The 13608-nt window shown below is 41.8% G+C and overlaps 1 protein-coding gene across 1 annotated transcript in view; it reads right to left on the bottom strand.

Moving 5' to 3' along the window:
* Window positions 1–6030: 6030 nt before the first annotated feature.
* Window positions 6031–13608, bottom strand: part of LOC110451454 (vigilin-like) — an 18522-nt gene continuing 10944 nt past the window's right edge. The window contains exon 2 of the mRNA XM_021499481.1: window positions 6031–8447. Coding sequence (XP_021355156.1) covers window positions 6498–8447 — 1950 coding nt within the window. The 3' untranslated portion in view covers window positions 6031–6497. The remainder of the gene's footprint in view (window positions 8448–13608) is intronic.

Here is a 13608-nt window from a genome sequence, read left to right as displayed (position 1 = left end):
GTAGTAACAGACACTTCTTGGTTGGAACAGTCAAGTAGTAACAGATACTTCATGGTGGGAATAGTCAACTAGTAACATACACTTCATGGTGGGAACAGTCAAGTAGAAACAGACACTTCATGGTGGGAATAATCAAGTAGAAACAGATACTTCATGGTGGGAACAGTCAACTAGTAACAGACACTTCATGGTGGGAACAGTCAAGTAGTAACAGACACTTCATGGTGGGAATAGTCAACTAGTAACATACACTTCATGGTGGGTACAGTCAAGTAGTAACAGACACTTCATGGTGGGTACAGTCATGTAGTAACGGACACTTCATGATGGGAACAGTCAAGTAGCAACAGACACAACATGGTGGGAACAGTCAAGTAGTAACAGACACAACATGGTGATCACAGTAATGTAGTAACATACACTTCATGGTGGGAACAGCCAAGTAGTAACAGACACTTCATGGTGGGTACATTCATGTAGTAACGGACACTTCATGATGGGAACAGTCAAGTAGTAACAGACACAACATGGTGATCACAGTAATGTAATAACAGACACTTCATGGTGGGAACAGTCAAGTACTAACAGTCGCTTCATGGTGGGAACAGTAATGTAGTAACAGACACTTCATGGTGGGAACAGTCAAGTACTAACAGTCACTTCATGGTGGGAACAGTAATGTAGTAACATACACTTCATGGTGGGAACAGTCAAGTACTAACACTCCCTTCATGGTGGGAACAGTCATGTAGTAACATACACTTCATCATGTAGTAACAGACACTTCATGGTTGGAACAGTCAAGTAGTAACATACACTTCATGGTGGGAACAGTCAAATAGTAACAGACAACATGGTGATCACAGTAATGTAGTAACAGACACTTCATGGTGGGAACAGTCAAGTAGTAACATACACTTCATGGTGGGAACAGTCAAGTAGTAACAGACAACATGGTGATCACAGTAATGTAGTAACATACACTTCATGGTTGGAACAGTCAAGAAGTAACAGACACAACATGGTGATCACAGTAATGTAGTAACAGACACTTCATGGTGGGAACAGTCAAGTAGTAACATACACTTCATGGTGGGAGCAGTCAAGTAGTAACAGACACTTCATGGTGGGAACAGTCAAGTAGTTACAGACACTTCATGCTGGAAACAGTCATGTAGTAACAGACACTTCATGGTGGGAACAATCAAGTCATGTTTAACATTGTGTAGGTAGTTCAGTGACCTGATTTGGTCCGACGATGGACACCACTAGGAAGGTGCTTAGGGTCTGCTTTCCACAGGCTACAAGTGGACATCTTACGAGTCCATTTTCAAACGTAGAAAACTGAACTCAGTTCAATTTTTCACGGGGGTCTATTTTCAATGTTATACTAGCAGTCAAGGGGAAGGGCAACACTTTTACCAATTCCGCTCCTTAACGAATGTTAAAATGGGGTCAGAAAGCTGACCCAGCTGGTGTGCATGCCCCCTCATCTAGCTCTGTTCTGTGATTCCTATTCCCTCCTAGCTCTGTTCAGAGGGATTCTTTGTTTTTTTTTCTTGTTGCAGTTATCCTCCCTTTTAAGTAGTTTGGAGTTGTTTAAGTGTATGATATGGTAGTGTATGATAGCGTGGTGTGTGATGACTGATTGTATTGTTTCTTTAACATCTTTCTAATGTAGACTTGCTGTTCCATGGCTGCAACGTCTTTCTGATGTTCTGTAGGGTGTGTCCCCTACTTCCGGCCAGTTCCATCGATATAATAATGATTTCTGTTTGCAACTATTAAAGGAAATTTGGTAAACCAACAGTCTTTTCTCGCACCTCAGACCGATATATCCCACGATGCGATGTATTTATCCGCACGTTAACTGCTTGATATAGACAATTTGCATTATAAATGTTGTTTTGTCGTTATATGTATAGTTTTGTAAGATATTTGATGTTGTAGATAAAATATTATCAACACTGCCAAATATGTTGTAATCTATGTAAGGACGGACTACCTTTTTACGCAAAAGCATTCGAATGTAGCTTAAGTAGTGAAGAAGTCAGTATCACTTGAGGCCAAAGGCAAGATAATTGTAGTTTTTCGCAAAATTGAATAGTTTTTTTCGAACTAAAAGGAGCGAGAAAAAAAAGCAATGACCTATAACTGAGCAAGATCGGGATATCTCAGTCTCGGGCTAAGATTCTGTAACATCCCAACCTCGGCTCAGCCTCGGTTGGGATTTTAATACAGAATCTTAACCCTCGACTGAGATAACCCGATCTCGCTCAGTTATAGGTAATTGATTGTATAAGTCTTCCTTAGGTATATTTTTCATTAGAGCTAATTGTTGATAGTTTGATGGTGTTGTGTTATCACATGGTTGTGTTAATGAAATGTTTGCAAAATACTCTTGACAAGAGGCCAAACGGGCCTGCATCGCTCACCTGGTATTAATCTCACAATTGTAACCTTAACAAGAGGCCCATGGGCCTTAGCGGTCACCTGATTTATGTAAAAACTGATGTTATCGATGCTGCCAAATGAAAAAGAAATCATTTTGTACTATGTACAAATAGTGGTTCTGTCCGTCAGCTGAATTTTGGCAAAGCACCTTTAGACCTTTCAATAGATATAAAGAGTATTTGATTCTACCATATCTGGATCTTGAGAAGAAGATTGTTGATTTTTTAGTTAATTTGACCCTTTTTGGCCCCACCCCTCAGGCCCCTGGGGGTCAATCAGGGCTGATAGGTGCATACCATCAAACTGCTATCCAATACTGATAATGCTAACCAAGTTTGAATTAATTCCAATGGAAATTAAACAAATGCTGGTCCGAAATGTGATTTCCCTTTATAAACTATAGTAAAGTTAATCCCCTCCCCAGGGGGAAACATGAGACCCCAGGGTCATGAAATTCACTAATTTGCTAAAGCATCTTTAGACCCTTTTATCTATGAAGAGTATCTGATTCTACCATATCTGGATCTTGAGAAGAAGATTTTTGAAATTTAAGTCAATTTGCCCCGCCACTAAGGCCCCTGGGGGCTGGGGACCATTTAATTCACCGTTTTGGTTGACCTTTGGCCATGAAGGTTTCTGCAAAGTTTCATTGAAATTGGTTCAGGGGTTTTGGAGAAGAGGTCGAAAATGTAAATTGTTTACGGACACATGCCTGACAAAAGGCGATCGCAATAGTCACTTGAGACTTTGTCTCAGGTGTGAGACTTTGTCTCAGGTGACCTAAAAATTGACTAAAATAAAGCTGCAGGCAAAGTATCAGTGTCTTGACTTAAAGTTATTCAAAAGAACCTGTTAAATAACTTTTAGACATTTGATCCCTGTGACCATGAAAGTCAAACAACGGACATTAAGTTGAACTTTATAGCCCTTCATCCCAGAATGCAACTTGCCAAATAACACCACCCTATACTTTTTGTTTATTGAGAAGATGACTTTTAGAAGATTTATGCACTATGAACCAAATGTGACCTTGAAAGTGTGTCAAAGTCATTCACATCAACATGCAATCACCCTGGATGCTTTAGTTATTCATCAGAACACCTCTGTGACCTTGAATATGGGCAAAGGCCATTCATTTGAACAAAATTGGTAGCCCTTAATCACTGCATGCTACTGGCCAATTATCATCATCCTGGTCCTTTTGTTTATTCAGAAGAACTGATGTTGTTTCAAAAGTTTTAAGACAATTGACCCCTGTGACCTTGAATATGAGTGAAGTTTATTCATTTGAACAAACTTGGTAGCCCTTTATCCATACATGCTACTGGCCAAATATCATCACCCTGGAGCTTTTGGTAATTCAGAAGAAGTTGTTTAAATAGTTTATAACAATATATTTGACCCCTATGACCTTAAATATAAGTCAAAGTCATTCATTTAAACAAACTTGGTAGCCCTTCATCCAAGCATGCTACTGGCCAAAAATCATCACCCTAGGCCTCTTGGTTATTCAGAAGAAGTTGTTAAAAGATTATAACATATTTGAACCCGGTGACCTTGAAAATGAATGAAGGTGATGTATTTGAACAAACTTGGTAGCCCTTCATCCCAGCATGCTTCTGGCCAAATATCATCACCCTAGGCCTTTTGGTTACTGAGAACAACGTTGACGCCGGACGAACGCCGCACCATGGCATAAGCTCACTTGGCCCTTTGGGCCAGGTGAGCTAAAAATTCAAGATGGCTGGTTTACAGCAATTTCATTTTGCCGATCAGTCTCAAAATTATATATGCACAACTCGGGCTCAAGGGGAACCTTCATATCAAATTAGCGAAAGATCATTTGGTACTTTCTGAGAAATAGCCATAACAAACTGTCAAAATCCAAGATGGCTGCCTGTCTGCCATTTTGTTCATCAGATCAGTCTTAAAATTAAATATGCACAACTAGGGACCAATGGCCACCTTCATATCAAATTTGAGAAAGATCCTTCAGTACTTTCGGAAAAATAGTGATAACAAACATTCACTGTCAATATTCAAGATGGCTGCCTGTCCGCCATTTTTTTCATCAGACCAGTCCAAAATTTAATATGCACCAGAAGGGACCAATGGGAACCTTCATATTCGATTTGAATAGCCCACCATCATGATCAGATGATGGATGGCTAAAAATAGCAACAACAAGCTTTCCATGTCAAAATCCAAGATGGCTGCTGGTCTGTCATTCTATTTATTTGATCAGTCTAAAATGTAAACATGCACAACTTAAGACCAATGAAATATGATTTTTAAATAAAAGCGTTGAAAAATATCTACTGGCCCGGCAGGTGGGCTTGTTGAACAAGAGGCCCAGTGGGCCTGTATTACTCACCTGGAAATGTTAGCAAAATTGAAGTTGTAGTTGCTGGTAGTGTACATGTATCACATGGTTAGTCAGGGGTTATATTTATATACAATTGGACAAAATCCTGTCATATCTACAGGAAAAAGGGGATTTTGAAGAATTTGCTATGTTTTCCCTATTGGGCCCGCCCCTCTGTCCCAAGGGGGGTCAGACCCACCTTTGATACAAAATCAGGTCTCCTTCACCCAATGATGCTTTAGACCAAATATGGACAAAATTCTGTCATTCCTTCAGATAAAGAAGAAGGATTTTAATGCTATTTTTCTATTTTCCGCTGCCCCCAGCGGGTTCAAATCTCCAATTATACAAAATTGATTTCTCTTTCATATAGAATACTTCTGTTCAAATTTGGTCAAAATACTTTTATCCCAACGGAAGAATAAGGATAATAAAGCTATTCCTCTATATCCTTATTGGACCCAGCCTCACTGCCCCAAGGAGGGCCAGACCCACCATTTATACAAATTCGGTTCCCTTCACCCAAGGGTGCTTCAGTCCATATTGGAGGCACACTCATTGTTTATACAAAATTGAGTCCCTTTTGCCAAGGATCCTCCAGACCACACTGGGAAGAAATCCCTTAATCCCTATGGTAGAAGAAGGATTTTAAAGGTTTTGCCTCTATTTCCCCTATTGGACCCCGCCCCTCTGCGCTCTGGGGAGCCACACCCACCATTTATACAAAATTGAGTCCCCTTGGCCCAAGGATATGCTCCAGACTAAATAAGGATAAAATCCCTTAATCCCTATGGTAGAAGAGGGATTTTAAAGGTTTTCCTCTATTTCCCCTATTGGGTCCCCACCACTGCCCCCAGCCACACCCACCGTTTTTACAAAATTGAGTGCCCTTGGCCCAAGGATGCTCCAAACCAAATTTAGTTAAATTCCACTAAGTCGTTCAGGACCAGTAGCGTTTTAAAGAAAATGTTGACGGACGGATGACGGATGACTGACGACGTACGACGCACGATGGCATAAGCTCACTAGCCCTTCGGGCCAGGTGAGCTAAAAACCTCTGTCCACGAGCCAGAGGACCAGCTGTTAATTCTACCTCCGAGTATCAAGGAAGAGCCCTTTGCTCCTCCACCGTTGGAATTCCGACTCCTGCAGGGTCAGATTCATACACCTGTACTGTAATTCACAATCTCATTAATCTTCGACTAGGGAAGCTTCCTGCAAGATTTTAATTCAAGGTTTTTAAGTTCAGTTGTTTTAGAGAACAAGAATCTCAAATGTGAATTGTTTATGGACGAACCAGGTGACCTAATTAAACATGAGAAACTAATTATAAGGACCTTCGGACAGATCTGTCAAATTATTCTTAAGAAATGGCAATACAAATAATTATTTAACACAGAATGATGCACGACAGACAAAGCCCATTAATGCAGCCAATCCTTAGGTAATTGTATACTTAAAATCAGGAGAAAACCAAATTTTTAATCTTAAAATTTCATCTGTCTAAATAGACTTATCAAAGAGTCTCAATATTTAATCATTGGGCTTTCTGTTCAAATTGTTCTCACAGCTGTCTTCACTTCTTCAGCTTCAGTCCCCGAAACGATATAGGGTAGCTCCTGGGAAGGTCAATCTAAAATACAGCCCTTATATGTTCATTTATATTGAAAAGGTCATTTTACACGTTTCTATTTAGAAAATCCTTGATTCTTTTGACCTCCTGTTGTACTTTTCCTGCTGCTTCCTTCACCACTTCAGCATCAGTTCCTGACACAAGAAGAAAGTCAGCTTCTTCATCTTTCGAGGGGCAAAGCAATTCAAAATCCAGCTCTGTCTCTGATTTGAATCTTTCAATTTTCTCTCCTCCTTTTCCAATTAACATGCCACAAATCCTGCTTAGCATCTCTTTATCCTCATTTATCATCACCTTTTCAGAAAAGGGAAGCACAACTTCATTTTTAATTCTTTGGACCTCCTGTTGTATTTTTCCTGCTGCTTCCTTCACCACTTCAGCATCAGTTCCTGACACAAGAAGAAAGTCAGCTTCTTCATCTTTCGAGGGGCAAAGCAATTCAAAATCCAGCTCTGTCTCTGATTTGAATCTTTCAATTTTCTCTCCTCCTTTTCCAATTAGCATGCCACAAATCCTGCTTAGCATCTCCTTATCCTCATTTATCATCACCTTTTCAGAAAAGGGAAGCACAACTTCATTTTTAATTCTTTGAACTTCTTGTTTTACTTTTTCTGCTGCACTCTTCACCACTTCAACATCTGTCCCACGAACAAGTACATGGCCAGCGTCTTGTTTCAATGTTTCCACTCGGAAAGCCAACCCTGTCTCCAATATTAGTCTGTTAATATTCTCTCCTCCTTTTCCAATGATCATGGCACAAATTTTACGATGTACCAGAATATTCTCATCTGTCAATACTTTTTCAGACAAAAGTAGCATAACTTCATTCTGAAATCTACGGACCTCCTGTTGTATTTTTTCTGCTGCTCTTGTTACCATTTCAGCATCAGATCCAGAGACAAGTAAATGGCCATCACATGTTTCCAAACTAAACTCAAGCCCGGTCTCCGAGCGTATCCTGTTCAAGTTCTCTCCTCCTTTTCCAATGATCATGGCACAAATTTGACTATGAACATTCTCATTCTCATCTGTCAACACCTTTTCAGAAAAGGGTAGTTTTAGTCCATTCCTAATTCTTTTGATCTCGTGCTGCAATTTTTCTGTTGCTATCTTCACCCCTTCAGCATCAGACCCCGAGATTATTATATGCCCATCACAAGTTTTCATATCAAAATTGAGCCCCGACTCCAAGCGTATCCTGTTCAAGTTCTCTCCTCCTTTTCCAATGATCATGGCACAAATTTGGCTATGCACATTCTCATTCTCATCTGTCAATACTTTTTCAGAAAAAAGTAGTATAACTTCATTCTGAAATCTACGGACCTCCTGTTGTACTTTTTCTGCTGCTCTTGTTACCATTTCAGCATCAGATCCAGAGACAAGTAAATACCCATCACATGTGTCCAAACTAAACTCGAGCCCGGTCTCCGAGCGTATCCTGTTCAAGTTCTCTCCTCCTTTTCCAATGATCATGGCACAAACTTTTTGATGTACCAGAATATTCTCATCTGTCAACACCTTTTCATTAAAGGGTAGTTTAACTTCATTCCTAATTCTTTGGACCTCCTGTTGTACTTTTTCTACTACTCTGTCCACCATTTCGACATCAGTCCCCGAGACAAGTATATGGTTATTTAATTTATTCTTCCGGACTTGCACTTCAACATCTTGCCCCAACTCTGATAGTATCTTTTTAATGTTCCCTCCTTGTTTTCCAATGATTTGTTTACAAATCTTTAAATGAGTATCGTCATTCTCGTGGGTCGACACCTTTTCTTGGATGAGTAAAATGCTGTCCTTGATCCTTTGGACCTCTGTTGTTACTCTTTCCACTGTTTTCTGCACACCCTCAGCATCCCTGCCAGATACCCATATATCACCATCAATGACATCAATTTTGCACTCCAAATTTAGCTTTTTAATGTTGCTTCCTCCCTTGCCGATAAAAACACCTGCAACACGTTTTTGTAATTCTGAATCCTCATGGGCTGCCACCTACAAGATACAAGATACAACAATGTTTACTATTACTGTCAGTTGCATTAGTGACAAATATTATACATCAAATAATTATCGTAAATGTTTACAATCAAAATCGTTACGGCGTCAACAAGCCGTGTTCAAAAAGAACATGTCCACAAACTGAACGGTTGTTTCAGCGTGTCACTCACTGCATCTGGCTCGTCAATTGGTTGATAGAACGTTTGAGGTTGGTGTCGTCCTAGATTTCGGAAGCAGTGTACAACATTGTATCTTTTTCGGAGACTTGTTGGTTGCTCACATTGTCAACTAAGATTGCGCATACACGTATATGTAAATGTAAAATTTACATTGCATGCATGTACATGTTTCAAACCATGTGTCATGACTTGAATGTTTCGTTAAATGTATACCTATCCACATTTTCGTGAACTATACTGGTATTTATGATTACAAGAGGGCAAAATGAAGAATATTACAAACCAGAATATGAGGTTGGATAGTGTAAAACTGGTGGTATCTGTTGTAATATTGGAATGACAACAGATAGAACCAGATTATAAGGTTGGATGGTGTATATCTGGTTGTATAAGTCATGACACATGGTTTGAAACATGTACATGCAATGTTAATTTTACTTTTCCATATACGTGTATGCGTAATCGCAAGTTGACAATGCGCGCAAACAACAAGTCTCCGAAAAAGATACAATGTTGTACACTGCTTTTGATATCAAGGACGACATAATGCTTTAACATACAAACATGTATATATATGTGTCTCACATTTTAGCAAAGGGCAATAACTCTAGTATTAAGGGGCTGCAGACCCTAAATACTGTATGGTGCACATCACCTTAGAGTGACTGATGTACAAACCAAGATTCATGATCCTAGCTTAACTGCAAGCAAATTTATGCTCCGGACACATTATTTTAGGTAAGGGCAATAACTCTGTAATTAAGGGGTTGTGGGCCCTGAATTTGGTACTGTGTACATTGCCTTAGTATGACTAATGTACATACCAAGTGAAAGTTTCATGATCCTATCTTATAGTGTACCCTGAAAGAAAATAGAAATGATTATATTATTTTTCGATATGATCCAAATCAAAAGCTAGCCAATCAGCGTCGTCGTTGTGTAGGATGTTGGGTCCAGTTGTTTTGCCCGAGAACGAACAACTCCCTGTTGGCGGTTTTAACAAGTTTATTTTGTGTTAATACCTAAATTAATCAAACTATAATCAATCATGGGAAACAAGGATTGATTAATTGATTTTCAGAAAAAAACGACCAGACGTCGCCTAAATTGATTAATCGAAACAACACTTACAATTATGGCTACCCTTCTAAAGAGGAAGCATGACATTTATTTGCGATGAAGGCTTCTGAAATCGCCATCACTGGCATCACAGAACAGCCTTAAATAAAGGCCCCATCCCCCAGATATTTTTTGCTGTTTTTCCCCCACAATCAATTCAGTGGCCGGGCCACTGAAAACCAAATGACCCGACTCGCTCAGCGGGCCACCAAATACCGAATGACCCGACTCGCTCAGCGAACCACCGAATACCAAATAACCCGACTCGCTCAGCGGGCCACCGAATACCAAATAACCCGACTCGCTCAGCGGGCCACCAAATACCAAATCACCCGACTCCCTCAGCGGGCCACAGAATACCAAATCCCCCGACTCGCTCAGCGGGCCACCGAATCCCAAATGACCCGACTCGCTCAGCGGGCCACCAAATACCGAATGTCCCGACTCGCTCAGCGAACCACCGAATACCAAATAACACGACTCGCTCAGCCGGCCAACGAATACCTAATCACCCATCTAGCTCAGCGGTCCACCAAATACCAAATCACCCGACTCCCTCAGCGGGCCACAGAATACCAAATCACCCGACTCGCTCAGCGAGCCACCAAATACCAAATAACCCGACTCGCTCAGCGGGCCACCGAATACCAAATCACCCGACTCGCTCAGCGGGCCACCAAATACCAAATCACCCGACTCCCTCAGCCGTCCTCAGAATACCAAATCACCCGACTCGCTCAGTGGGCCACCGAATACCAAATCACCCGACTCGCTCAGCGAGCCACCAAATACCAAATACCCCGACTCGCTCAGCCGGCCAACGAATACCCAATCACCCGACTAGCTCAGCGGTCCACCAAATACCAAATCACCCGACTCCCTCAGCCGGCCACAGAATACCAAATCACCCGACTCGCTCAGCGAGCCACCGAATACCAAATAACCCGACTCGCTCAGCGGGCCACCGAATGCCAAATGACCCGACTCACTCAGTGGGCCACCGAATACCGAATGACCCGACTCGCTCAGCAAGCCACCGAATACCAAATAACACGACTCGCTCAGCCGGCCAACGAATCCCTAATCACCCGACTAGCTCAGCGGTCCACCAAATACCAAATCACCCGACTCGCTCAGCGGGCCACAGAATACCAAATCACCAGACTTGCTCAGTGGGCCAATGAATACCATATCACCCCACTCGCTCGGTGGGCCACTTAATACTAAATCACGCGACTCACTCAGTGGGACACTGAATACCAAATCACCTGACTCGCTCAGCGGGCCAACAAATACCAAATCACCAGACTCTCTCAGCGATCACTGAATACCAAATCCACCGACTCGCTCAGCAGGCCACAGAATACAGAATCACTCGACTCGCTCAGCGGGCCAACAAATACCAAATCACCAGACTCTCTCAGCGACCACTGAATACCAAATCACTCGACTCGCTCAGTGGGCCACTGAATACCAAATCACCCGACTCACTCAGTGGGACACTGAATACCAAATCACCAGACTCTCTCAGCGATCACTGAATACCAAATCCACCGACTCGCTCAGCAGGCCACAGAATACAGAATCACTCGACTCGCTCAGCTGACCAACAAATACCAAATCACCAGACTCTCTCAGCGACCACTGAATACCAAATCACCAGACTCGCTCAGCGGGCCACTGAATACCAAATCACTCGACTCGCTCAGCAGGCCACCGAATACCAAATCACCCGACTTGATCAGCGGGCCAATGAATACCATATCACCCCACTCGCTCAGTGGGCCACTGAATACCAAATCACCAGACTCTCTCAGCGGGCCACTGAATACCAAATCCACCGACTCGCTCAGCAGGCCAATGAATACCATATCACTCGACTCGCTCAGAGGGCCACTGAATACCAAATCACCCGACTCGCTCAGCAGGCCAATGAATACCAAATCACCCGACTAGCTTAGCGGTCCACCAAATACCAAATCACCTGACTCGCTCAGTGGGCCACCGAATACCAAATCACCTGACTCGCTCAGCGGGCCAACCAATACCAAATCACCAGACTCTCTCAAGTGGGCCTGCATCATTCACCTGGTATTAATCTCACACTTGTAATCTTAAAAGTGGACTAAAATAAAGCCACAGGCAGAATATCAGTGTTTGATTTATAAGAACCTATCAAAAGATTTAAACATATGACGCCTGTGACCTTGAATGTCGAACAAGGACATTACAGTACACTTCAGGTGATTTGGTACTGAAACCCCGCGCGGGTGACAGTCGTCGCGCAGGCGAAGGGAATTAAAGCCCCACCGAGAAATCACCTGAGCAAAGTCGCGGGGGGCCGCCCACCCCGCGCGGATGAGCGTTGGGGATTAACTTGTCGATCATTGAATAGCACCGACAGTCCAGGATGCCCGAATGCTATATGTATATGCTGTATGCACGACTATTTCATGCAATACAGTATAGAAGTAGAACGTGGTACGTCCGAAAAAATATCATTTACGTTCACGTCAGATTATCGGGTGGAAATCAGTCGGAATTAAACAATTATGTAAGGTAACAATAACTAACGTCTCTGAGTAACATGAGGCTATCATTCAGTTGTTTAAGCAGCACACGGTGTTTTGGATGGTCAGCTATTTGCACCAACCATCCTTGCTCTATTTCGTATTCGGAGTCAGAAGGTTGCATAAATTCACGAAAGAAAATCAGCTGCTTTTGACGACCTAGTTACAGGTGGCGCTGTTGATGTACATTACGTAATGCGATGTCAATCAAGTGAAGCCGAAATACTTTGACGAGTAACGGAGATGTGTAAACACTTTGTTTGAAAGTTTATAGGGAAATATTACGAACCAGTAAACGAAACAAAACGTCTCTTCTCCAATTAGCGTAGTGAAGCCTTGTGTCCGGTTGGCCTTCGAACTTGACAGATGTTACAATACAAACACGACACAGAATGATTTGGAGATATGCTTTCATCCCTAAAATTTAATATTTCGTCCAAATGTGACTTATTTTGGCTAGTCCATATTCTAACAGAGGGTAAAAAGCGTTTGCAACACTACTGGTACTGGCGGCGGCGGCGACCCTTGACCCACAGCAGGTAGCTAGCTGCCTGCTAACAGGGTGCAGGGCGTCTCAGGTTGTCAAGCATGGTTAGCTTTACCATTCTACTCGTGTGTTAATGTACTGGACATATTCATCTTTAATGTATAAATAGGAAACTGTACTTGAAAATTATAGAACAATCTGGAACAATTTTGATTATAACAGTAAGAAGAGTTCAAGCGCCGGTTAGGGTTTTGGCTAGTAAAAAAGGACGTTTGTGTCTCAAATATTGGACAAGCCTACCAGATCATTTGATGAGGTGAACTGTGACTTTGCTACTGACAATTACGCAAGAAGTTGAAGAACAAATCTTGCTGCAATCTCATGTCTTAGTTTATTATTGTTATTTTCATCGTGCAGGCGCGTAGCTTTCTAGCTATATGCAAATGAGTATACATAATTTTGATGAGTAAAAACATATTTAATATACGTGTATTTCAAACCTTTCTTGCGTAAGTAAAGTTACTAACGTTTTCTAACTTTTTTTCCCCAAATTAAAATCAAAGACATAAATTACGTCTGCTTATATCTAATCGCCAAATTTCCAGAAAACACGGGAATTTGATCCAGAGACCTTGAATTCAAAAACTTTCCTTCGGGAGGCCAACCCCCAGCTGGGCCTCGCACCCCCCACTACTTCCGCTACACTTATCATAAAAGCAATTAAGCAATTAACTTGAAACCATAGTTTCTCTCACCTGTGTTTAACACCTGCCAATCAAACTATTTTGATACAATGGAAA

The sequence above is a fragment of the Mizuhopecten yessoensis genome, unplaced genomic scaffold, assembly GCF_002113885.1.
Source record: "Mizuhopecten yessoensis strain PY_sf001 unplaced genomic scaffold, ASM211388v2 scaffold6031, whole genome shotgun sequence".
Lineage (NCBI taxonomy): Eukaryota > Metazoa > Mollusca > Bivalvia > Pectinida > Pectinidae > Mizuhopecten > Mizuhopecten yessoensis.
Note: the sequence above shows the minus strand (reverse complement) of the source record. Positions and strands in the feature narration are given on the sequence as shown.